General features: G+C 43.5%; 1 protein-coding gene across 2 annotated transcripts in view; it reads left to right on the forward strand.

The window, feature by feature from the left end:
- PRRX1 (paired related homeobox 1) overlaps positions 1 to 25,161 on the forward strand; it is a 75,144-nt gene extending 49,983 nt beyond the window's left edge. Inside the window, exons 2-5 of one of the 2 annotated variants that reach the window (XM_011224094.3) lie at positions 7,122 to 7,297; positions 11,901 to 12,082; positions 15,842 to 15,913; positions 21,824 to 21,960. In XM_011224094.3, the coding sequence (XP_011222396.1) occupies positions 7,122 to 7,297; positions 11,901 to 12,082; positions 15,842 to 15,896 (413 nt within the window). In that variant the 3' untranslated portion in view covers positions 15,897 to 15,913; positions 21,824 to 21,960. Of the gene's footprint in view, positions 1 to 7,121; positions 7,298 to 11,900; positions 12,083 to 15,841; positions 15,914 to 21,823 lie in introns of both variants that reach the window. The other variant, XM_002918563.4, reaches the window with a different exon arrangement.
- The last annotated feature ends 981 nt before the right edge of the window (positions 25,162 to 26,142 follow it).

Consider the following 26,142-nt stretch of genomic DNA (forward strand, 5'->3'; position numbering starts at 1 on the left):
TATCTGAAGTCAGAATTTTATTTTATTTTTCATCCAAGAGAAGGTATTTGTTCAGCAATTGAACTATAATATATGCTAGTAATAATAATAATTCCAATATATGAATATTTTATATCTGATCCCCAATTTGTATTTATTGAACATGAATGCAAACATACACTTTGCACTCTGAGGTTATAGTGGAAAATAGACTCAGAGTCACATGGAAGATGCCAACATGGGGGAAATAACGCACGTAGAGAGCAGAGGTTCCAGCATGGGACTGCATGGGGAGGTTCACTCTATATTGGTCTCCTCAGGGCTTCCGATCAAGAATCCTTTCAGAAAAATGTCTTAAGAGGGGCACCTGGGTGGCACAGAGGTTAAGCGTCTGCCTTCGGCTCAAGGCGTGATCCCAGTGTTATGAGATCGAGCCCCACGTCAGGCTCCTCCGCTATGAGCCTGCTTCTTCCTCTCCCACTCCCCCTGCTTGTTCCCTCTCTCGCTGCCTGTCTCTATCTCTGTCAAATAAATAAATAAATAAAATCTTTAAAAAAAAAAAAAGAAAAATGTCTTAAGAGAGTTAAAGGAGATAAGGCTCCCCGGAAAACTATCTTTCCTGGAGAGGTACAAGGAAATACGTGAGATGAAGGGTCAAAAGCAGTACAGGTCCAATGAGGATCCCTCGAACTCTTTGGGGTTCTGTCTTTCAAAGGAGAGTCAGCTATCCTGAGAGAGCTAAACATTGAGCTATCTCCACATCAAGTCACTGGAGCTTTACACAGAGCTACTGACTCAGCTGTGGAGTCAAAACTATTACAAATAATATTTTACGCTTTTAAGAGCACTTAATTCTCCAAAGGATGTATGTCCCCATAATTACAGTTGAGGTGTTTTCATGCTATTTTCTAAGGCTTAGGACTGATACTTCACTAAAAATAAAAATGTTATCTGCAAAGTTGACAGTAAAGAAAAAACATGCGCGTCAAGGACCATCATGCGAAGTTTAAGGTCCATTGGCAGAGACCTGGTCAGTCTTGACCATTGCTGGGATGCAAGGGTGAAGGATCCCGGGTATGCTGTTGAGACGGTGTGGATGTGCTGCTAAACTTGGCTTTGGTTGTTGTGATGCAGTAAGCTCTGTCTACACTGCAACAGTCACCCCAGTTAAATAACCCATGTGCCATTTATCGGGGCACATATTAAAAGGATGCTGTCCTAATTGCAATTGGAGCTTAGTGTAACCAAAGGAACTCAAATGAATGCCACAGCTGTATCTTGCTGCTTTTCATAGGTCTTGCAATAAAAGCTAAACAGTTTTTAGTGGCTTTTGCAATTATACTTCCCTTCAATTTTCCAAAGGTTGCAGGGCCCGAACCACACAAATCCCATTAAAGTAAGTAGTTGTTGTGCAATGTAAGTTCCTTTGAAAACATTCTTCAATGCCCATAAAATGATCAGCGGGCTGCTCTTTAGATCCGCTTGCCTGCCATGTTTTCAACCAAAAGGAAGAAGGCAAGCTTTGATGTGGTTGGTCTCGGCTACTGAAGCTGGCGTTTTATCTTCTTGCATCAGATTTCGTTCCAAATTTATGTGATTCAGGCATACGAAACACATTTTTCTTTAGATTATATTCCTAAAATATGTTTTTGCTGTACCTTTAAATTACATTTGGCTGACCTATTTGGAATCCCCAAGGCTTCTCCCACCAGAAGCAGAGCAGAAGAGGGTTGGGGTCTTTGGGAGTTAACTGAAGCCTGCCTGGCAACTGTGAGGCCCTAGTGAGCTGGGATCGCTGTGTGCTACCTGGTCCTGTTTTTTGAGGATGGCCCTCCTCACACTGTCGTCTCCACCCACACTTCAGTGCAGCTTTGCAGCCAGATGTGGCATCCACAGTGAAAGGACAGAGCTATTGTTCCCTTTAACTGGTATTTGAATGCACAAGGGGCATCCCACCTAGGACCTGAGCTTTCTTTCCTGAAGCAATGCTCCTATGTGTTCTCCTCCGGATCCATTACAAATGCCATTCTCTTTAGCATCTCTTCCTCTCCTGTGTTTCTGCTTCTTTAAACCCTTCCTGTATCTTGGAGCTCCTTTTCTACTAAGGAATAAAAATGAAGGACTAACTTCTGCATTTACAAAGGACTCAGAACCACACAGCTTCTCCCATCTCTACATCTGATGACTAACCTATTTAAAAAAGAAATGGTGAAAGTTCTTCCCTCCACAGGTAAAGTAATCCAGAAACAAAAGATACTGTTAACTTAATTATTTGCTATGGTCTGTTAAAAAGAATAAATGGAATTCAGAAATTATTCAGCCCTTTAAAACTTCAGATGAATCACCAAAGTTCTAATTTTCTGGGACTGCTTCTATGCCACAATACTACCATGACTGTTCCAAGATTTTATTGTCATGTAATTTATCAAGAGACCTAAATCATTTCTACAGGAATATAGGAGTGCATCGAGGTGACGAAACACTGATGCAGATAGAACTGAACCATAATTTTTTAAAGTATTTGATTACATACTAAAATATATGTAGGGATTAAGAGAATGGAGAGATCAGTATGGATGGAAGTTATCAGCAAAGTCTTAGAGGGGGTCACATTGGGATGTGTCATAGGAAACAGAGATTTTGAACTGTGTCCTAAAATGAAAGAAAGTGAAGGGCTCAATATGGATGTGGAGAGAAGATGGAAGATGGGTTTTGCTACTGTGCAGAAATCATCCCGCTTATTTTTAATTGATGAAGCAGAGACTTAGGGAGGCCACTGAGAAACTTCAAGAACATCTGGACCAAAGTAGCTCTTCTGGATGAGAATGTTTACATTTGTAATAACCCTTCTGGTAGGAATGACAAGATGTGATACACATGGACCCTCCATCTTAGACCCTCTTTATATAATTCATATGGAAAAAACTGCATTTCCCAGAAGATTTCCCCAGGGTCATGGTTTTTCATTTGTATCTCCAACGCTTCATACGCATGACTGTTGTCATTTGCACCTGAGACTGGAGTGGAATTAGGAGTGCTGGCTTCTAGCTCCGGCTCAGACACAGCTGGTATTGTGATCTGGGAGAAGTCACTTCGTTCTTCAAGGCTTCGTTTACCACATCTATAAAACGAGACGATGGAATTAGACAATTTCTTTGGCTTCATTTGGTGCCAGTGTTTTATGACTCATGATTCCAAGTGAAAATAGACCTGCCCACAAGGCCATTTTGCTGGTTTGTATCAGAAATTGTGACCATAACTGTACACTTGCAATTTATCTGCAATCATACATAAAATCCATCATCCGCAACATACATAAAAATACAGTCATTCATACAAATCCATAAACACCTTGGATTAGAAATAGCACGATTTTGTTAAAAAATGCATCCGTGTCCTCTGTGGTTATTTTGCAGCTTGGTGACCCCTACCCACTTCAGAATTCCAGAACATGAGATGCTTCCCGAGGTCCAATTGGACATCAGTATCATTGGGCACCATGTGTTAAAACCAACCTCCTCCATAACCGGTTTTCCAAAAAAGATGACCCTCCTGCAATGATTAAAACACACTGCCTTCTCTCACCTCTCTTCAACCAGTGTCCAGAATCTGCTAAAAAGTGCTTATCGCAGGCCCTTCAGATGCCCCACATTTGTAAACCTCCGCGACGTTTACGTCTCTTCTCACGCTGCCCTGGAGACTGTGTTAGGTCCCGTCTTCTGTGTTCTTGGAGGAAAACAGGGAGCGCGCTGTTTGTGGTTAGTGAGCAAAGACAGCTGAGCCCAAGGGCTGCCACTCAAGCTCTCTCTGTTGCCCACTCATTGTCTCGTTCCATTATACTTGCACTTGGGAGGACATTTGCCAGATCCAGACTCCTTGGACCCCTGTTATTTGTGTGTCTTTTCTCACCTTCAACATGATCTGGACTGGTGTTTTCATTTGTTAAAAACAACAAGAACATTCACTGGGAAACTTTCGCTGGCCTCGTTTCAGGTCATCATAGCTATTTATTCTGTGTCATAAACCATAATTCTCCATTTCCCTTACTCCCACGTCAGGGGAGCTGGTGGTTTATGGTGGACAGTCGGTGGAATCTGAGTGAATGGTGGAAGATTTCAAAGAACTACCAAGAGATTATGTAGCAGGTTGTAGGACTAAGAACAAAACACAAAATACTCTTGTTTTTTGATCACAGTTTGGCAGAACAAAAAGAAAAGGCTCATAAAACAGCATAAAGGATTTAGGATTTGTGGCTATACCTGAGAAAGACTTTTCCTTGAGGGAAGAAAACAAATCACAGGATTGGCTTAATAAGGGATTTCCTTTATGTGAATAAACATACTAGCCTAGGGTCTGTCTAATTGGTCTCAGTCCTGGGCAGGTATGGAAGCTACAGATTTTTTCCAGAGCTCTGTTTAATAGGAGCATGAAATGAGGATTGTGGTGTTGTCAAAAAGGCTCGGATGACCTGGAGAGACCTGAAGTACAAGACAGATAAAACTGTAGACAAAAAGATTTGGGAAAGAGGATGAAAACAACAGGAAACCCTCCAAATATTAAATAGGAAGGAGAACACAGATATGAGGCCACTGCTGAGCGCTGTTTGACCCCAGGTGTTTGGATTCCAGTGTGGATATAATTGTAAATGAATTTTGCTGATAAGTGACTAGTGGTATAATCAGGATGTTGGCTGGAATATTCCAGGCTTTGATCGATCCCAGAAATCACAATAGTTAAATTGGCCCCATTCTCAGGATGGCACAGACCCGACGTTCTTATTGGAAGTATCACAGCAGCATTTTCAATTCAAGGCTCCTGCTGGCGATACCACAAATGGAAAAAAACGCAGGAAGATGGTCACCTGTGAACACGACCCTAAAACTGAAAGAATAAGTATCAGCACCTTCTTAGCAGGAGGAATGGGATTGGGATTATATAGGCTTTTTCAACAAAAACAGTTTTTTAAAGACAAGAAAATTTCACATTCAACAAACACTTCTATAGCTGGGTGCTTTAACTATCCAGAGGAAATGTGCAGTTTCTTTTCTAGGCTTCTGCTCTGGGAAGGCAGCATTCATGCAGAAGGGATCTCTGATCAAAATCACTTGGCGGCCTCAGCTGTCAGGCACTGGGAGATCTGGGCCAGGAGCTCCTGGATATAAGCTACACTTTGAATCCACACCCAAATTTAGAACATGCCTCAATTTGTGATCAGAATAGTATTACAGCTCAGGTAGGTAGCTTTAGGACATCATGATTCATGCTCGTTGCTTTTGTAGGCTCCAGGCCCTGCATGGAGCCCAATGCAGGGTTTGAACTCAGGACCCCGAGATTAAGGCCTGAGCTGAAATCAAGAGTCGGACACTTAACCGATGGAGCCACCCAGGCACCCCTGGTTGCTTTCTTGAGTGTGTTGTGTATTTATAGTTAGAGAGGATCAGGAGACCTTTCATGTTGCAAAAGATGGCTGAGAGAACCTCTCTTCGCACGTGGAACAAGTGGCCAAGCCCCGATTTCCCTCTGTCCTCACTCTCATTCCTCCTGTTTTTCTTTGGGCTGAGGGCAGGGCCATTGGAAGTGTAAGTCCAGGTCATCAGGCCAAGCATGTGTCTTGGGCCTCTGCACCTCTGCACTATAAAGCTGTGGGTGCTGCGTGGCCTCTGCAGTGGCCGGGGCCTCACGGGGACGACCTGATGGTGGTAGTGGCGCCGCTGGTGTTCCGGTTCAGCATCACACGTCCGTCATTCCTGCCTGCGCAGGACTGGAGCTCACTACCCTCTTACTTCTATGGGCAGGCTGGATGAGCAGCTTGCCAAGGTGTCTTTGGGGGAACTGAGAGGAAAACAAGGAGGGGATCTTGACAGATGAAAACGTGGGCTCACGATGCCCCAAAGGTTCTGGGTGAAACTGTTTCAGAGATCTCTCAGTACGGCTCCCTGTCCCTAGTGTTCTCATCGGTCGAGTCCCAGGCCAAAGCTGGCTTGGGTGGATGGTGTGGGAGCACCATCCCTGATCTAGGCTGAGGCCTCGGAAGCTGGCCCTAGCAAGAGCATGGAGCCTTGAGCAAACGCAGTTAGGAATGACTCGGTGTTTCCGGGAGGACGCGCGGTAAAACAGGAATCCTTCTCATCTGTTTGGCTAACTCTGCACTTGTGTTTATGTGGGTATGTTGAGGAGANTGCTGCGTGGCCTCTGCAGTGGCCGGGGCCTCACGGGGACGACCTGATGGTGGTAGTGGCGCCGCTGGTGTTCCGGTTCAGCATCACACGTCCGTCATTCCTGCCTGCGCAGGACTGGAGCTCACTACCCTCTTACTTCTATGGGCAGGCTGGATGAGCAGCTTGCCAAGGTGTCTTTGGGGGAACTGAGAGGAAAACAAGGAGGGGATCTTGACAGATGAAAACGTGGGCTCACGATGCCCCAAAGGTTCTGGGTGAAACTGTTTCAGAGATCTCTCAGTACGGCTCCCTGTCCTAGTGTTCTCATCGGTCGAGTCCCAGGCCAAAGCTGGCTTGGGTGGATGGTGTGGGAGCACCATCCCTGATCTAGGCTGAGGCCTCGGAAGCTGGCCCTAGCAAGAGCGTGGAGCCTTGAGCAAACGCAGTTAGGAATGACTCGGTGTTTCCAGGAGGACGCACGGTAAAACAGGAATCCTTCTCATCTGTTTGGCTAACTCTGCACTTGTGTTTATGTGGGTATGTTGAGGAGAAGGGACCAGGGAAGAGTTGGTTTCCTTGGTTATGAAACTGTACAAAGGAACATAATAGAAGACAAATATGGTCCAAGGCAATGTACTCTTCTCCCCCCATCTCTCCAGAAGTCCAGAGAACATGGGTAGGCGTCAGATTTTCCTTTAGCCATCTTTAACAAAACAGGCTTCAAGGAGCATGCAAGAAATGTCTCCCTGTCCACTCAGGTCTGGTCCCAGCAGCCACACATCAGAACTGCTGGGGGGGTCCTCGGCCCGTGACCCCCCGTGCACCAATGCCCATACCTGCATCGCGAAGGTGACATTTGGTTCTAGCACTTTAGTAAGAATGTGGGCCAAGGAAACAGTCCCTTACTGTAGATATTCGGCCAGAGAGGGTAAACGGGAACCCGACAGGACCTTATCTCCTTAGTATCGATTTCTTCTGTTTCAGATGATCAGCTGAACTCTGAGGAAAAGAAGAAGAGAAAGCAGCGGAGGAACAGGACGACATTCAACAGCAGCCAGCTGCAGGCTCTGGAGCGCGTCTTTGAGCGGACACACTACCCAGACGCCTTCGTGCGAGAGGACCTGGCCCGCCGGGTGAACCTCACCGAGGCCCGAGTGCAGGTAACCAAAGTACTGGCTCAGGGGCACGCTCCACAGCGCCGCCCCTTGGTGTCAAACAGGTGCCGCTACTAAGAAACAGCACCAAGGGGCAGCATGAGGACAGAATCGGATCCTAACTGTTTCTTTGGGCAGCATAGTATTTTTATTTTTATTTTTTTTAAAGATTTTATTATTTATTTATTTATTTATTTATTTATTTATTTATTTATTTATTTATGTGAGAGAGAGTGAACTTGTACAAGCAGGGGGAACGGCAGGCAGAGGGGGAAGCTGGCTCCCTGCGGAGCAAGGAGCCTGATGAAGGACTCCATCCCAGGACCGTGGGATCATGACCTGAGCCCAAAGCAGATGCTTCACCGACCGAGCCACCCAGGTGTCCCAGCACAGTATTTTTACAAATCAACTTTAAGCCCTTAGGTGGGCAGAATACACCCCACTGTGGGGCTCACTCCTCATTGCTGCTTGCCCTTGCAGATTTCTGATACAGATACTGACGTCTGAGCGTTTGACTCTGCAGCCCCCACCACGGCTTTTGATTTGAGCTTTAGGGTGGCCACAGAGATGAATTCTCTGCTCCCCACCTCAGATTTCCTTCCCCGATTTTGGGAGCATCCAAACCTGCTAGAGACTTATTTATAAAGACACGTGATTGTGGACCCTGGTGGGAGTAGAAATGAGCACATCAAAGACCTTGCATTTAGGAACTGCATTAAAAGCACGTGCAAGTGGATGATTTTGTGCTTCTGTGAAGTGATGGAGGGCAAGGGCAGGGCATGCAGGACAGTGTAGAGAGAGAACAGCACTTCTTTCTAACATTAATGCCATGACACGTCAACTGCAATCCAGACGTCTCGAAATAATACAACCTGGGATTAGTAACAATGATGATAATCACCTAAAAACTAGCACTTCTTGAACCATTCTATGCCAAGCGCTGTTCTAAGTCCTTTACACGAACGAATCTGTTTCATCGCCATGCCAGTTCGGTGAGGAGGGTGGTATTCTTCACCTTGCAGATGTGGAAACTGAGGCAAAGAGAGTTTCCAGTATTTCACCCAGTGTCACACAGCCGGCAAGCAGCTCCTCTGGGATTTGAACGCAGATATGCAAAGGTCTTGCTTTTAAGCCCTAGAGAGTCTCCTGGCTCAGTGCTTCCTCACGGGTGCCTTGCTGTCTCCACTGAGAGTAAAGACCTCATTGTCTTCCGTAGAGCTGGTGGTGGGCTGCCATTTTGATAAGGGTGGGGGCGGATTAGGCCAATCTGTCTTGTCTTCTTGAGGAAATTATTGTTTGTATATTCGTGCTCAGTCTGGGCTTGAGGGATCTCTTTCTGCAAGCGACAGATCTCTTGACCGATAGGGTCTTGAGCTAGATCTGAAGGGCATTGAGGTGGGAACTGTGTCTGTGCCACAAGGTGCGGTACACTATGACGGACACTTGTTGAGTTGTTGGAGAGGGTCCTGGGGGTCCCTTCAGCCTGATGAGAAAGCTTGCCAGAGTTCTTCCCATAGGGAAGCAGTGAACCCCCCGCCCCGCCCAAAGGGCTCTCCCCAGGAGAAAGAAGAGGTCAACAACAAAAGGCAAGATTGCCTAGACTCCTACCCCACGTGGGTTAGGAGAAAGCATGAGGCTCTCGGCACTGCTTGGCAACCCTCACGGCTCAGGTGACAGTGGCCGCAGGATCTGCAGGGACAAGACTCAGTTGTGCCGTCTCGATTCCACTATCCAAAGCACAACCCTGAGGTTTGCCTTCCCACATCCTCTTCCCCCATGCTGCTAACCACAGCTCTCCAAACATGCTCTGTTATTTCCACTCTTAAATCCTTTCCTCTCCCTTCAAAACCCCCATATCTTCTATGCCCCAGGCTTGGCCTGCTGCAGTGTAATGAGTAACTTTAGACCAATAACCCACAGCACCATGAAGCACCACTTTTGCCATGGTGATTTGAATTGTAAATAAGGACACCTGGATGGGGCAATTCTGGACATTTTTTTTAATGTGAAAGAACAGTTTGTGAGCTAGTCTTACCCCCTTACAGCAATAAACAAATGCTTTCTTGTACGTTGAAACTACTTTCTCCTCCTCCTTTCTCACCCTCCTGTGTTCTGATCCCTCTTGGAGCTGTGGACATTTTGTATGTGAGCGGACAGAATTCTCCCTCTCCACATTATTCCTCCTCCCTGAAGTTTACCCTTCCCCAGTCTGCGCTGCTCCCTTCTGATGCTGGCCTTCTTTATGGCATTTATCACAACATGACACCTATTGTTACTGAGTTGTATGTGAGCCAACTTCCCCAACTAGTCCGTGAGTCCTCTTGGATGGAGGCCATNGCGGACATTTTGTATGTGAGCGGACAGAATTCTCCCTCTCCACATTATTCCTCCTCCCTGAAGTTTACCCTTCCCCAGTCTGCGCTGCTCCCTTCTGATGCTGGCCTTCTTTATGGCATTTATCACAACATGACACCTATTGTTACTGAGTTGTATGTGAGCCAACTTCCCCAACTAGTCCGTGAGTCCTCTTGGATGGAGGCCATATCTTATCAGTTCGCAAAATTCATTTTTTCCCCCTCTTTCTTTTTCCTTTTCTTCCCCCACCCCAACATCTATCAAGCACCTATTATACTCTTGGAACTGTTTCGGTTTGCTGGGGATGAGTAAGACACTGGCCCTCTCCTTAAGGGTGTTACAGACTGGAGGCAGAGAAGATAGATGTACATGCCATACTGTTGTGACATAGTAAGATGATTCCTACACTCAAGGAATATACGAGAATTCGTGATAGACCAGAGGAAGGAATGATCAAATCTGCCCAGTGAAAGGAGATGAAAATACACATATATTAAGCACCCATTCTGTGCCAACTCTCATGACAGCCCTGTGAGTATTATTGTCTCTGTGTGATTCGGGGACAAAGGATCAGAGGCATTAAATAACTATTCAATGATAAATTTTTAAAATAGTGGAGCCAGTATTTTGATCCAACTCCATTAGACTTTAAAGTCATGTTTTTTCCACAACAACGCTTTACAAAGAAAGTGATATTAAAGTCAAATCCTGAAAAGAAGTCTTTGGATGCCTGGATGAAGAGGGGGAGACTGTCACAGGCAGAGGGAGCCTTTGGTGTGAATATACAGAAGTGGGAAATAACAATGCATCTGGTAGTCTCGAGCCCAGGGTAGGCGCTCGAATGGTGGAGGGCCAGCGTGTGAGGTCCAAGTGATGCAGGATGTGGCCGGGTTGGTGGACCATGAGCTAATTCCTGAACAGCCTTTGTTCTGTGGTAAGAAGTTTTGATTTTATTCTCTGAGCAATGGAGAGCCAGTGGATGATAGAAAGCAGGGCACCGTTATGATTCCAATTGCATTTAAAATGACCAAGGTAATAGGAATGCCAAGGACAAGTGAGAAGCAAAAAGGCCGGACGTGCGCAAGGCCAAAAAGCGAGGGCAGAGCCGATTCTCCTTTCCTGATTTCTGCCTGGCCCTTCCACTGGCACAACCCCACGGGGCACCGGCCACGTGGTATTTTATACCAACCTTGCTCCCAGGAGCTGTGCAACTGTCCCACTCCACACCACACAAAGTCTTTCTCCCATGCCTTGTCCTGTGTTTCTGTCATTGTACCTAAAATCCTTGTTTTGCAGTTTTTCAAATTTACTTGCCTGTCTTCTTTTAACAGACTGCGAGCTGCTTCTGAGCAGAGAATAAGTCTCATCTCTTTAATCCCGGCAACTAGCACAGAGTCTGGAACACGGCAGGGACCCCATAAAGATTTCCTGAATGAGTAAACGGTTGAATACAATTCCGTGGGGCTCTGGAGACTTGTGTGGTCATGAGCCACATGTCCCCGAGCACAGAAACCCAGCCAGTTATTATCCGAGTGAACTTCAACAAATTACTTACTCTCCTCGAACCTGTTTCCTCAACTCTGAGATAGAAAAATGAAAACCTAATATATGGAATGGGCACGACAAGTAGAAGTAATGTATGCAGGTGCTTACAGAAGTTTCTAGCCCTAGCAGCTCTTGATAAATGTGTTACGAGCTGTAGCGGATGCTGTCCCTGGCTGCCTCTCGCTGTAACTTCCTCCCTCTTCCCCTGGTGCTCCTCACACCTTCCAAATAAACCACTTGCTCCGTAAATTCTTGCCTCAGGCACCATTGGTGACATGGAGAATTTTCTTTAAATGTCCAATAAATATTTCGAAAGCAGATGATAGTTTCGCATTTTGGGAAATTCTGAAAACAACTTTTAAAAAGGTCATTGGCAGAAGTCTCATGAGGTTTTTTTCTTTTCCTTGATTACAAAACAACAGGGATTATAACCCACATTTTGCTGCCTCGTGAGCTAGTCGTGGGTCTCAAATCCCTCCGGGTCCCGGGGTGATAGCCCTCCCTGGTGATAGGGTAGCTCGGTCACGTGGCCCACCAGGCAAGGACCGTGGCATCTTTGTGTTGTTCTGGGAAGAAATCTGTACCTGCGCTGTTTCTTCCTCGGGGAGGTGTTGTATGGAACCTCGGCCAGGACGTTATTCGTGTAACCTCTTCTTCTTTGTTTCCCTCTCCCTCCTTGCGCCCCGCTCTCCTCCCGACACTCTTCTAGGTGTGGTTTCAGAACCGAAGAGCCAAATTCCGCAGGAATGAGAGAGCCATGCTGGCCAATAAAAACGCTTCCCTCCTCAAATCCTACTCAGGGGACGTGACTGCTGTGGAGCAGCCCATCGTACCTCGTCCTGCTCCACGACCCACCGATTATCTCTCCTGGGGGACGGCCTCTCCGTACAGGTGAATGACTGGCCCACCCTCCCTTGCTCCACTTCCACATGTTGATTCTCAGCGGTCGGTCACGTTCAGAGCTGCTGGTGCGGCTGGCTGACATTTCTTACTGAGTTAACCTCTTCAGAGACATTCAACTTGCTGACACCCCCAGATTTTCACGGGGGATTACTAGTTGCCCCAGGAGCAGGGTTTGGGGCAGAAGAGAGAGGGGCAGGCCATCAGCAATCTTCTCTTGGACTCAGGAACTCTTGAAAAGGTTTCAAAGATGGGGAAGAATCTAAAAGAAAAGATCATTAAGCTATGCCCAGAGTCCCTCTTGCAACCATTCAGGAACAAAACTTGACTCCATTTCCAAATTTAAGATAGATGTGTTTCATTACAGTCAAGTAGAAATTAAACTCGTAAGGCTCCAAGTGTAGGCTCAAAGGCAAACTTTATGGTAAAACTGATTTTGAATTAAAAGAAGAGAAGGAAGGAATGGAAAAGGAAGGGAGGAAGGAAGGAGAGAGACAGAGAGAGGCAGAGACAGAGAGGGAAGGAAGGGAAATCCACTACCATTCTGGTCACGCTCATGGCCACAGTCCCTTGTTAGCAGGTGGGGGTGTCTTATGATCTAATATACCTTCCTGTCCTACTGCGAATTCTTATCTCCATATCTGAAGTTCTTTGGGGGTCAGTTTGTCTGTGTGGGGCTTTTAAAATATAAAAACAAGGTATAATTTACACTAAACTTTTATATTAAAAAGGTGAAAAATTTTCAAGAAGCAAATAACAGAGTACTATTTCAATTTCTTGGAGAGGCTTTTAACCTCCATTTATTATGCTGTTCAGATAATACAGGTTAATAATGCCCAAGGAAAGCTGAGACCCAAGTGCCTAAAGCAGCGTCATTGTTCCAAAGTGCCTTTCATTGAGCATAAGCCTGACTACTCTTAGAAACCGGGTCAAGGCTGTATGCTCTCTCTGGCCAATTGCAGTGGAGGCAGTATTCGCAAATTCATTTATGATGCTTTTATTTGCCTTTTTATTGTTAAGGTTAATTAGTGCTTTAAGGAGAGGTCTTAAACTAATGATAGGAGATTATTTCCCAGCTAAAGCTGAACTCCTGATGTGAAATGCCATGTTTGTGAAATGCAAATATTTTTCAAAAGTTGATGGTTTTAATCAAAGCATAAGGCCTCACCTACATGGTCTTTCTGTTCCAAATCAGTTCCTTGAAAGAAGTGCCATAAATGTATTTGGAATTTTTTTTTTTAAATCGCCCATTGTGAAATTAGCCTGAAATACATTGGTCTTAGAACTTCGAGACCCCATACCTGGGAAATTGGAAATTTCTTCAGCTCTCAGATGCAGTAAGCCTTACTGATTTCAAAAGATTCGTCCTTTCTGTATGTCTGATTTAAAATTTAGACTCTTTTCCCATAGGAAAAATACATTTTGAAGACCATTGTGAAATCACATAATCTTTAATATTTTAACTAAGTAGAAGACTGCTTTGTTTCTCTGATAAGTATCGGTAGCTCACAGACTCATTAAATGGCTTGGGAAATGGATATGGTTCAAAGCTTGATGTTTCAAGGTCTCTGGTTTGAATTCGGTCATGACCAGGAAGTATTGCTCCTTCTCCTGCCTGGGTCCCAGTTAGGAACTTTTCACACCAGCTCTAACCCACCCCGATGGCTGCCATGTAGTCCTTACCAGTGAGAGTCTGAGGGCAGTACACTGCGTGGGGAGGGCTGAAATCCTTCCTGAATTAGTATTGGATCAGATTGCCTACACCTCAGCCAAGGGTCAGGCCCCAGTGCCTGCATCATACGTATTTTGTTTATGGGCATCTAACTGAAATTAACATGCAATTTATGTGTGCCTTTTCGGGAAATGTTCTATTTTATTTTGAAAGATTATGTAGAAATACTAGATACATTTTTAAAAAACATTCATAATTCCACCATCTTGACATACCTGGTTTGTTTATTTTTGCAATTAGACTTTGGTATTTTATATAGTGTAGTCTTAGTGTACATTTTCTGTATTCTGCTGTTTTCATTTAAAAATCATATAAGCGAGTGCTTTTTACTCATTTCATGGTATACTTTTATATAATTTTTTCTCTTAGATACAGAGTTTGTAAAAAAATAGTCAAAAATCGCATAGAATTGTTCATATTCTGTATGAAGAATAAATTAATCTCCAGGTAGAAGTACAAGAATGATGGTTTAAAACAGTAATTTAATCCATATCAATGTTTTTGACCCAATGTTGACTGAAGTGTTTATATTTTGGTTAATTTCGAAAAGTGGCAAAGCTATTCTGTTACTAGGAGATTTTTCTGCTATGTTTAGAACCCAAATTATGGTTTCACATTTTGAAGCTTGGTAGGAAACATGTCTTGTTTAGGAAACATAAAAGAGAAACAAGTGATGCAAAGCAAAGGAAATGATAGACCTTTTGTGTTATAAAAAATTAACTGGCTATTTCTGTTGGTACATTTATGTCAAGTTAGTTATCTCACATGTGACATTCATTAAAAGGCATTTCTTTTGGTTAATCCTTGGAACGCTCCTGTGTGCTAGCTCTGTCCTTGCTCTGGTTCCAAAGAAGAAACTGAACACTTGCCCAAGTTTAAGCCTTCAGCAAGCAGAATAAGACCCAGTGCTCGTGATCCCTGTGTCTGTCCAGCATATTAGGCCACATCACCGTATTTTCAATCAAATTAAACCTTATATTATACTGAAAGTAGTAAAAAGGGTGAGACCGGGAAACTGTGTAAACATACCCCTTTGATTCAGTGTCTATCTCAGATCAGTGAAGCGTGCCTGCAGCCAAAAGCCACCTTCTGGGCTGTGTGAGCATCCCCTTGGGATGACTGATGTGGCTTGGTCATGCAGCCCAGGGACAGTGAGCAGACAGTTTTGCCAGAGAGAACGGCTTGCTGACTTCCACAGCTCTCCCCTGGAAGAGGAGAGGAGGCAACCAAGACTAAAAGCAATTGTTTGCATATGGTCAGAATTATGGGATGGGATAGAGCCAACACATTTTTTCTGGGTGTCTTTTATATCCAGAGTCGCGGCTGTATAATTTATCGTCCAAGCTGGGACACTTTTGAGAGTGAAAGGGGAGTGCTATTAATAATGACACCAGAACAACATGCGTAACGGGGACATATGGTTCGCCCTATTTATAGCACGACATGGCCCCGTCCGTTCCCTCGGGCATGTTACAGGTGATGACATCAGGCAGGCAACTGAGTCATCAGGAGGAGCAAAGCATTCTGTCACACAGACACTACCGTCCTGGCAGGTGTCTTCGTTATCTACCCATCGCCAGTTGAGGGAAGCTTGTTTTTGGCACATACGCCCACTGCTTAGTTTTCCGTAGGCAAAGGAGAGTGCGCACGGCACCAGAGGTATTAAGACTAATGAATCTTGGGTGCTTTGCCTCTTGGGGAGCAGCGATCAACCAAATCTCAGATTTTTAACTGTTATTCTAGATGAAGTAGTCAAGAAGCCTCTCCCCAGAGACAGCCTTTCCTATGGGAGCTAGAGAATGGCCTGGATCTGCAGTGTTGGTCTGCAGTGCCAACTCCAAAGGGAGGACTGGGCTTCAAAGAAAACTAGTGACAGGCGAGAGAGCGGCCAGCTGTCCCTGTCCACGGCTCCCTTCCCCTTCCTTCTCCTCCTCCCCCATTTGATCGTGGTCACGGTGCTGCCTGACATCCGCTGAACGCATTTGGCTCATTTCTCCCTTTCACGCTTTCAAAAATAGATCCTCGTCCCTCCCAAGATGTTGTTTACACGAGGGGCTTCATAACGGATTCTAACGGAAGACACTGAAAAGGTAACTTGTGAGAGGGGGAAGAGGGTGGCTGCTGGGGGCAGGGTTTAAGTGGGAATGAAGTATGTTCAAGAAAGCGGGTCTTGCAGGTTGAGCAATGCCACGAGCGCAGTCCTCAAGTGGGGAGCACTATGGGAAACCAGAGCTGCAGGCGTGTGTGTCCATAAAGTTACGGGTAGTCTGTCTGAGAGCCTAGAGCAGGGTTCCTCCAAGATTACTGAGCATGTGACTCACCCAGGATCAGGCTGCAATGCAGACTCATTCTGTAAGTCTGCAGCAGGGCTGGGGTCTGAATCTCTGACTTGAGTCCCTGCGATGCTGAGGCTGCTGACACTCAGTATTAGGTGACCGCAGGATACGGGGCGGGGGTCGGAAGAACTGTGTTCTTGTCTTGGCTCCTGCTGCTCCCCAGACCGGTTGGATTATGAAGCTCTTACGTAGTCTTGCATCTAAGGTCGAGCTAGCAACGTTTCCCTACTGCACATCTCACAGGGGCATTTGATTCCAGGTAGTCGATGTGCATTTCAAAAAAGAGATACAAAAGTCCTTAGACAAGAGAAAGATGTAAGGCTCCATGTATAAAAACCTTTCTAGAAAGAAAAGTCGAATATGGCAGAAGGATCCACGAAACTGCAGTGCAAACTGAAGGCTTAACGCAGGAAACGTGGTCCAAGTTGTATCTACTTTAAGAGCTAAATATGCATTTAAAAAATCAACTTCTGAATTTCAGAAACAGAAGTTAGAAAAGCTTATTTAAATCACAAAAGATCACTTCCAAAAGGATTTATGGGGTCTCTCTTTAAAAGGAAATTTCCGTAGGAAAGCTGGTGTGAAGTTGTCTTAGATAAAGCAGGTATACCTCTGTTCTCTCACTGACAAAAGCACAAGCCAGAAAGATGGTCTCCAACCTCCATACATCACAGACAGAGTCACAAAAGCCTCGTGCTCTACAGCCTTTGGAAAAATCCCAAGCTGGTGAAACCTTAGGATCTCAGGATGACACACAGACTTCTCGGGCTGACAGATTTGTCTTTGGGGGGAAATTTTCAACAGCTTGTCATCATTTGTCCAAGAGGGCCAAAGAGAAAACAAAGTTAGAGTTGAAAACTGAGGCAGGCATTATTTTTCCCCCAGAGCTCCTCAATTGTTTGGTGATTTGTGGGGCATACACCACGGGGGATTCAAAAGCAGAGGGGCAGATGCCCGTAAGTTTCCTGGCTTTAGAATCATTCCGTATATAGAATTTTCCATGCTTCCTTAGTGTTTGGCAGTCATCTGAACACGTGCCTCCTCCTGACAACCTTTCGGGGTAGGTTGAAATGATCAAAAATGATTTGTCCCCCGTGCAAATGGAACTCAAACCCTGCCGTGGTTAGCATTCTGCTGTCTGTGGCTGAGCTCCATCTGTTAGGAATCTCCAAATAAGGAGATGGAAAAATCTCAAGCTTACTTAAATGTGTCGGCTCTGTACAAGTCCCGGCGCAGAGCTGCTGAATCAACACATGGGATACAAGCATTTCTTTTTCATCTCCGATTCCTCAATGCACTTTATTCGGCAATGTAGTTTCTCGGTCACAGACACAAAGAACTGACATTCTTAAAAACTTGAGAGAGATGACGCTTTTGCCAAATCCTATAAACCCAGTCCCTGTACTCGGCTCGCGTTTGCATCCTGTTAGAGGAGCAGGTCGTCCTTAGAAGGCAGGACCAGTGGGTGGGATCTCTTAGTGTTGATATAGCAGGCCCTTGGTGTTATCAAGTGCTTAATCGATTCAAATCACTTAGTTTCTCTCTCACTTTCTGATCCTGGGAAGCTTGATCCTGTGTAGGAATGAGCGGTCATTTTACATTTTCGAATGGCCCTTAACATTGGTTGAAAACAGCTAATTAACCCTCCTTGGTTTCGTCTTGTGAGAAAACGTTTCACGGTTCACTCTCTTTTCCTAACATTGACCTTCCTACGTTTTGGCGGCATTGAAAACAGGCGGTCATGAACAATCTTTCACACTGGCAGCCAGTCAGGGCTCTCTTGCATCTGTTGTCACTCTGGGAAGTGGGTCCTCTCCAACTTACTTTTCATGCTGTTTTTAAAGCATGACTAAGCTGCTCTAGAGTCATTAGTTCTAGAACTCATTAGTTCTGTCTTCTCTGACCTCTCACAAGTCTTGCTTGTCACTGATATGTCAACGGACTGCCCACTGCATGCCTCCATGGCTCTTTTCGTGCAAGTTGAGAAACTAGACCCATGTCAAACTACTGGAGGGGGCACAGACTTGTAATTCTTTAGTACGTGCACAAAATATCAGCATGGTCTCTACTTGCAGGGTTATATATTCTAAACACTGGTTAAGAGGCTGTGGAGTAAGACTGGCTCTGTTCTTTTATCCTATTTCTTAGAGCTACACAGTGTGCTGGAGTAAGTCGGATTCATTTTCGAAGGTTTATAACTTTCCTAAACGTTTATCAAGGGCAAATGTTATCATTTATTAAGCTCCTAGGGAATTGCAAAGCTCATTCATTGATATCAGCTGCTTTTTAAATCTTCATGCCCCACTAACTTGAGGGCTGCCCACAAGGCATTGTCACAGTGTCGCTAATGCAGTGGTGTCCTTGTGACGGCACCACGGTACCATTGGACAAGGATACTTTCTCGACTCTAGAAACTCAGGCTTCCATTGAAGGGAAAATGTCCTAGTGAAAATCTGATTTCCTGTGCAATATATAACTCTAATTTGCATTGATTTGGTTTTGAGTTGGAAAATGGATTATTTTCTGGCCTGCATTAGAGAGAGAATCTCCGTATTTCCAAGAGTTGTGTTACCATATAAAGTCTTCAGACTAGATATCGGATGAAGTTAGTAAATTATGAAGCAACCATAGCAAAAGTGGCTGTAAAATAGGTAATGTTGAAGTCACAGCTATAGTAGACATTTCTAGAAAACAGGAATAACGTCTTCAGTAAACAAAAATAATCCCCCAAGATTCCGGTCCCCTTTGTCTACTATAGAAAATGGACTACAAATTTGACCATCAAAAAAGGAGAGAATCTCTATAAATAGGATTTTGCTTGTCTCGTGCCTCAAAGGCTGGAAAATAGACTCCTTAGAAAATTAGGTCAAATACTTGAAAGAGCAATACTCCATGACAATCCACAATTTACTGTCAGAGAATTTTTTTCTTTATGCTTTCTCACAAAGTTTTAGCCTTCTGTTTCCAGAAGCCATTCAATTTTATTCTCACTGTTTAACAAATAACACAGATAACTCACCATTTCAGCTTCTCTTTTGTGTACTTTAAATGGTACTATGTACCATCTTCAGGATTTAATTCTCTTACAGATACCTGGTTGAGAAAGGCTGATTTGTTTCATTTCATGATCCATAACTTAGGACTATTTCCCAAACCCGATTGTCTCTTTTCTCAACTGCTTACATCTTTGATTTCATTGAAACCTTAGGTTTCATTATATCCTAGCAATTTCTTGAGTGTAAGATTTATGGGTTTGCATATATTTCTGGTAGTGTCTCGAATGGAAGCAAGTAAATCATATAGAAATTAAATGAGGATATGTACATGGGTTTTGAAAATAAATGAAAATTGTTGGTATATTACTAAAAACAAAACAAACAAACAAAACTTGTCTCATTTTAACAAGTTGTTACTGATCATTTATCTCACTCCTAATTGAAACCTATATCAACTGGGGACTCTTTTTTTGCCCTTCTGGTAGACAGAGGTAAAAGTGATAGTCTGTTGTATAATTCTAACCTGTACTTATATTTGCTCATTTTTTACTATTAAAAGATATTTTTGCTGGATCAAGAATATGTAGTCATCAGCTCCTGCTTTTGTCCCATCCCTTTGATTTTGCTCATTCTATTAAGAGAGCAAAATTAACAGGAAGGACTACTTTCTAATGATAAAAGCATATTGGTAAAACATTTTTTTTAAAGATTTGATTTATTTATTTGAGAGAAAGAGTGATTGAGAAAGAGGGAGAGCTCAAATGGGGGGGAGGAACAGAGGGAGACAGAGAAACAGACTCCCCACTGAGCAGGGAACCAGACATGGGGCTCAATCCCAGGACCCTGAGATCATGACCTGAGCCAAAGGCAGATGCTTAACTGACTGAGCCACCCAGGTGCCCCTGGTAAAACATTTTGAAAAAAATCATTCCCAGCAGGATGACAGAGATCATTGACATGGAGCAGGAATCCATTTAATCATACTAGATATTTCTCAGTTATCTGTTCATTAAATACTTTCGTGAGCATCAGATATGTGCCAGATACGATGTTTGCTCTACCTGGGGATGTAGTGGTGAACGAGGTCAGATGTGGTGTCTCATCTATGGGCTTAGAGTTGAGGACGTGAAATAAGTGCTAAATTACAGGATGCTCTACGAGAACTAACTTGTGTGGAGGGTTAAGAACATTCGCCCAGAAATGGGTAAGACTGAAGCAGGTAAAACTGAAGTGGAAGAATTTAGGGTTCTTTTGGAACCCTACTGAGTCTTCCTCCTTCTGCCTTAAGACGCACACACCCCCCAGTGCTGTAAGTATTTCAAATTAAGGATGTGTCTTTCTGGAGAGACCTAGTGATCTGGGACTAATTATATTTCATTAACCTAATTTTCCTGGGTTAATTGCTAGGAAGTGAGCTGAAACAGGCTATTGTGAGTCTTGACTATAAGTCTCGACTATATGGCCTCCCAGATAAGGATTCATGACACAGTCTCTCTGTTTGTAGAGTAGCTTTAGTTTTCTCTCATTCTGGTCTGTCACTGGATCCCCAGAACCACAAATTCCTGTGTGGCTGGTAAAATTGCACTGGAATGCAGGCGACAGTGGAGCGCATGTCATTCCATTTATACGTCTGTCTCATTTCAGGCTTCAGTTGAAAGGGATTTTGCTAATCTTAGAAACAACTAAAAACATTTTCATTTAATTAAAATGAGTTCCCTTTTAACTGCTTAGTAGACAGTAATGAATAATTTGCCTCCAAGTCTAAGAGACCCTTACGTTTTCCTTTAAAAGAAATTCATGGATTCGATTAACAGAAAACCACCAAACGCACATTTCTGTCCAGCTGCATTTCTAGGTCTTAATTACCATCTCTGACAATGAAAAACAACTTCAGGATTTTCTCAGGAATAAGGACAAAAAAACCCAGTTATCTCTGAGGACAGCAATCCTGAAACTGGCTGGAGTCCTTGCTTGTTTATCTGGGGGATTTAAACATTTCCCAAATAACTGACCCAAGAGGCATCCTGAGCTCCTCAAGTCCTTTTGAGAAGAAGCTACAATAAAATCAAGGCCAGTTGGGATAGGAAGCTCTGGATTTAGCAGTACTTAGTGCTACCAGCCATTGAATCGGGAATGGGTTGCCTAACGGGTCTCAAGTACACTATTTAGCATGGCCTCCATTGATGACCCAAAATATGTCAGACTTAAAGTCAGCTACTTAGAGTGCAGAGGGCAAAATGCCCTTTCCTTTTCAAATGCCTGCTTTTCTTGCTTGCTGCTCCCACAGGCTGGTGATGGAGGCAGGAAGAGAGATTAAATACTGTTTCAGTTGGTCGGCCGATGAAACATCGTGCTATTCAACATAAGCAGCTTTCTCCTCTCACCCCAGAAATAAATTATTACTCACCGTGGCCAACACGCCAAATACCTCTCCCCGCCCTCTTCCACTCTCCTCTGCTTTCCCTTGCCCTTCCGAACACTGCCATCCTTTCCCAAGTGCCTTAGACCCATGGAAATCTGGGGCTGAAAGGGACCTCAGAGGTCATCCATCCAGCCCACCCGGCCCCGCCTGCCCCGTGCTGAGACTTGCATCCATCTGGGGCACAGACTTGCAGCTTTATGAAACTAATGCCTGTTATTCTCCCCGCTCTCTCCTTTGTCCCTACAGCGCCATGGCTACTTACTCTGCCACATGTGCCAACAATAGCCCTGCACAGGGCATCAACATGGCCAACAGCATTGCCAACCTGAGACTGAAGGCCAAGGAATATAGTTTACAGAGGAACCAGGTGCCAACAGTCAACTGAGGAAAAAAAATAATTAAACAGGCCTAAGAAGAAATCAAAAACCATAAGACACCTATCCTGCTCTGTCATTTCTTCATCTGCTGGAAAAAATAAATAAATAAAAACAAACATACAAAAAACCTGAACTAAAATATTGGGACCATGGCAGAGAAAAGCAGGAGAGGAGCAAAATGAAAATTAGTTAACCAATGTTTCTCCTCCCTCTGGGATACCACCACCACTGGTTTCTGCGTGTGTTAATTTTGTTTTTCCTTCTACTCATGCGCTTTGCTTTAATATACTCCAAGCTTCTTCGGTTAGGTTCAGCCCACCCACCCCCATAATTGTATGGGTTAAAAAAAACAAAAAAACCTACAGCAGCCAAAGAAATCATGTCTATATTCAGAATCATTGTCTAGCGTCTCCTCAGTGACCTGTTTGAACCTCAGTGCCTTGCCCTATCCTTCGTCCCAGTTCTCTGTATAGAAGCTCTAGGAACTTCTGAAAAGCCAAGGTCTTTCTGAAGAATCTGTGCCAGACACGATTTCCTGTCTCATTGTCTCCATGTCTGTTGGTCATGGTAAGGTTTTTCCATCAGCTACTGTTAAAAAAGCAAGTATGTACAATATCTGGTCACTGGCTTGTCTGATCCAATGTGATTGGTTGTGTCTGGCTGATTCAAAGCTCTCAGCTGTAGATCTAAGCTCTTCATATAAGCTATAGATTTAAGCTCTAAGCTGTAGATGATAATATCACCATCACCACCACCCCTCACCCCCATCCAGGCAATCAGCTCTCTTAAATTAAAGATATTTGTTGTTTTTGAATAATTTGCTGTCACAAGCTTGACACTCAAGAGAGGGAGAGAAATTTCTTTAGGAAAACAAAGACTGAGTTGTGACAGGCATGGCCTACATCTCTTTAGTGCCTTAAGGATAGTCAGATGCACACTTATATATATACTGTATATATTTATATATTTTATATATATATATAAAATATTCTGGCAAGCTTGAGTTTGCAGTTTCTCAAACACTACAAAAAGCAAATTTCACACCATCACCACTGTCCTTAATCTCTACAGTGATGAGGTGTTTTTAGGGATCTTGTTTCCTTTCTTTCTTGACACAAAATTCTCATTAAGGCCACAGAGCAATTAATAGGGCATCTGTTTGAGAACAGGTCTCATTTTCACATTAAGGCTTTAAATAAATTAGAACCTATTTGAGGCTATAAAAATGTCCTTGAGTTTGGAGACTGAGCTCTGGTGGAATGGTAATATATCCTGATACACCATGGGAATTACACTTAGAGGAGGGAAAGCCATGTCATCATCTGCCCCTTCTCCGTGCAACAGGAATCTGAAAGACATGTGTTTAAATGGAATCCTTAAAGTCTTGTCTAAATTCCAAAAATTTAAAAGGCAACTGTGGGCTATTCTTTTACTAATACTTTGAAATAAAGTTTAGTGCCTAGGGCTGTGAGCAAGGACTGACCTGTCTTTGTTTCTTTCTTTTTGTCTCCAGCTGTGCTTTTGTAACTTGTCAGGTGGACTAGACCAAACCACACCACCATGCTGTGCCTCAGTTTACCTTTTTGTAAAATGGGTTTAACAATACTTACCTACCTCACAGGGGTGTTGTGAGGCTCTATTCATTTGCTCCTTCATTCTTTCCTGTATTCTCTGTTTGTGCAGCACTTTGTAGCCATGGGAGGAAAGGGACTATAAAAGTATACAATGTTAATGGAAGGATACGGTACCTGGAAGCCTTGTTTTCTAGCAAGGAAATGCTACCTTGCTGTAAATACTTATAGCCTTGTATTTGGAAATGAGAAATAGGTTTATATTTACAGACCTCTCAAAAATCACATCACTCGACCAAAGAGTAATTTAAGATACACAGAACAGACATATTTTTGACATATTTTTATCCTGACCAGGTTGGTTCTGATAACTTTGGTTATCAGTAATTAAAAAGCTTTAGATTGGTTTTGGCCAAATATGCCAACTCTGAGTGACAGGCATGGACTGTTGAGTTTAAGATGCACTTTCAGCACACATTTGTTCCCCCCTCGGCCTATCAAGTTGAGCTAATGGTGGTATTTTTTCAGCCAAACAGCCACCAATCTGAAAATGTATTTTAAATGTTGAATCTGTACTACTTTTAATAACAAGAAGAAACCCCATCTTCTTGCATTTTGCTTTCATCCACTGATTCCCTCTTCTTTTAGCATACTATTAGAATATTTCTTACTGATGTTTCATGTAGGCTGGCTGAACACCACATATTACTTGCTTCCTAAGGAGTCCCTCGACTAATTCTTTTATCCCGCTAGTCGCCATGGATTATCAAGACCCAAAGGAACCGTGTAGTCTGACATGAAAATGTTCTTTGTGAAATGAGTGCGATCCAAGAAATTGGTGAATTTTTGGAGTTTGGACTTTGGGGAGAATAGCTAAAAGTGAGTTTGGGTTATAGTGCAGAGAACAGAAGTGATACATGACTAGATGTTGCTAGGAAAGGGGAATTTCCAAAGAGGGAGGACAGGAGTAGAAGATCATGTGAAACAAAGTCATTTGAAGCTTTCATCCTGACATCCGTTTTCAGCGGTGGACAGAAAAGCCTGAACCCAAAACCCAAACACTATATGAAACCGGGCGGGCAGTTTTACCACCAATGCCTGGGAAGCGATGTCTGGGAAAATCAGAGGGTAGCCAGCGCTGGTCAGCCATAGGAATTTTCATTGCTAGCGAATCAACACCACCAACATTTATTATCTAAACACCGGATCAAGAAGTATACACATGAGACAAGCACTCAGCATTGTTCATTTATTATTGATTTTTTTTTAAAGTAGAAGTTTGATATATGATTTAGAGGAGTCACCTTTTGGCTTCCAAGCCAGGTCTCAACAGAGGGCCTCAGGCCAACAAAGTTCCAAGGCACACCCCCTGTTCCTCGCCACCATTATACCCAGATGCAGACTGTCTGTCTGTGTCCCCAATCCCTCCCCAAACAAGATGCCGATTTGTAGGATACTTGGCAGGTTAAGTCAAACCAAAAGAGGTGATTGAATAAAAAAGGGAATGACACTTAGGGTATAAAGATCTCATAAGAAATGTAATATGTAAATTATATCTTGCTTTATGATGTAAAATATACATTGTTTGCGCTAGAATAGAAATGATTCCTTTTCAATAAAAAGAAGAAGGACACTACTCTGCGGTCTTTTATTATATATATTTGAGTCTACTGATTCTTTTCTCTTTGAACTTCAAAAATAGATCTGCTAGGACCTAAGGGTACATGCAGGAAAGAGTGAAGGTGAGAGGGATTTATGATTAGAACTTTTATTGGAGTGAGATAGTATTTCCTAAAAATGAAAATAATCAATTTCTCAAAAGCAAAGACAATGGTGGGAGGGAGAGCGGGCATTTATTGGTATAACGGATAAAAGTGAAACTTTTATGAGAATTTAGTTATTTTTTACCTGCTTCTTTAGAATCCACAATACCAGCTATGTATGACAAAACAGACAAAATATAAAGCACAGACTTTTATTTTAGAATAAAGAAGTAACAGAGTAAAATGTAAGCACCTATTGTGTTTAGTGCTGAGTGTGTGGTAATGGGGGAGGAAATAGTAAACCAAATTGGGAGACTTGGGTTCTGTTTTCATACAGATTAAGATCTGATTTAAAAGGGAACTCTATGAAGAACCAATGTATGCAACAGTTCAAGACGATGAATGAATGTGTCAAACAAATAGAGTAGACAGGAGTCCAGAAGAGGAAGAAAGAAACACTGAGCTGAAGTGGGAGAGGATTTCACGGAAGAACTGGGACTGTTTCATCAGCTGGGACTGGGAGGAGAGGAGGTGCTGCCTTCAAGTTGGAGGGCAGAAAAGGGATAAAGGTGGGGACACAGGAAGGAGGAATTTGTGTTCAGGGACCATAGCAATATGGGCCCAGATGGGATGGAGGGTTTATTTTCAAGCCGTGTGGAAGAAAACACTGGAGATTGACATTGAGCCTTCATCTTGCAGAGTATGGTGTGTCAGGACCAAGGAGTTTGGAATTTTGCTCAGGCCATAGAAATCCATTGAAAGTTATTAAACAGGAAAAAAAAAGAGGTCATGCAAAAATACTACTTTATAGCATTATTGTAGTAAAGAATGAGGATAAGCCAGAGCAGGACAAG

Source organism: Ailuropoda melanoleuca, chromosome 8, assembly GCF_002007445.2.
Source record: "Ailuropoda melanoleuca isolate Jingjing chromosome 8, ASM200744v2, whole genome shotgun sequence".
Classification (NCBI taxonomy): domain Eukaryota; kingdom Metazoa; phylum Chordata; class Mammalia; order Carnivora; family Ursidae; genus Ailuropoda; species Ailuropoda melanoleuca.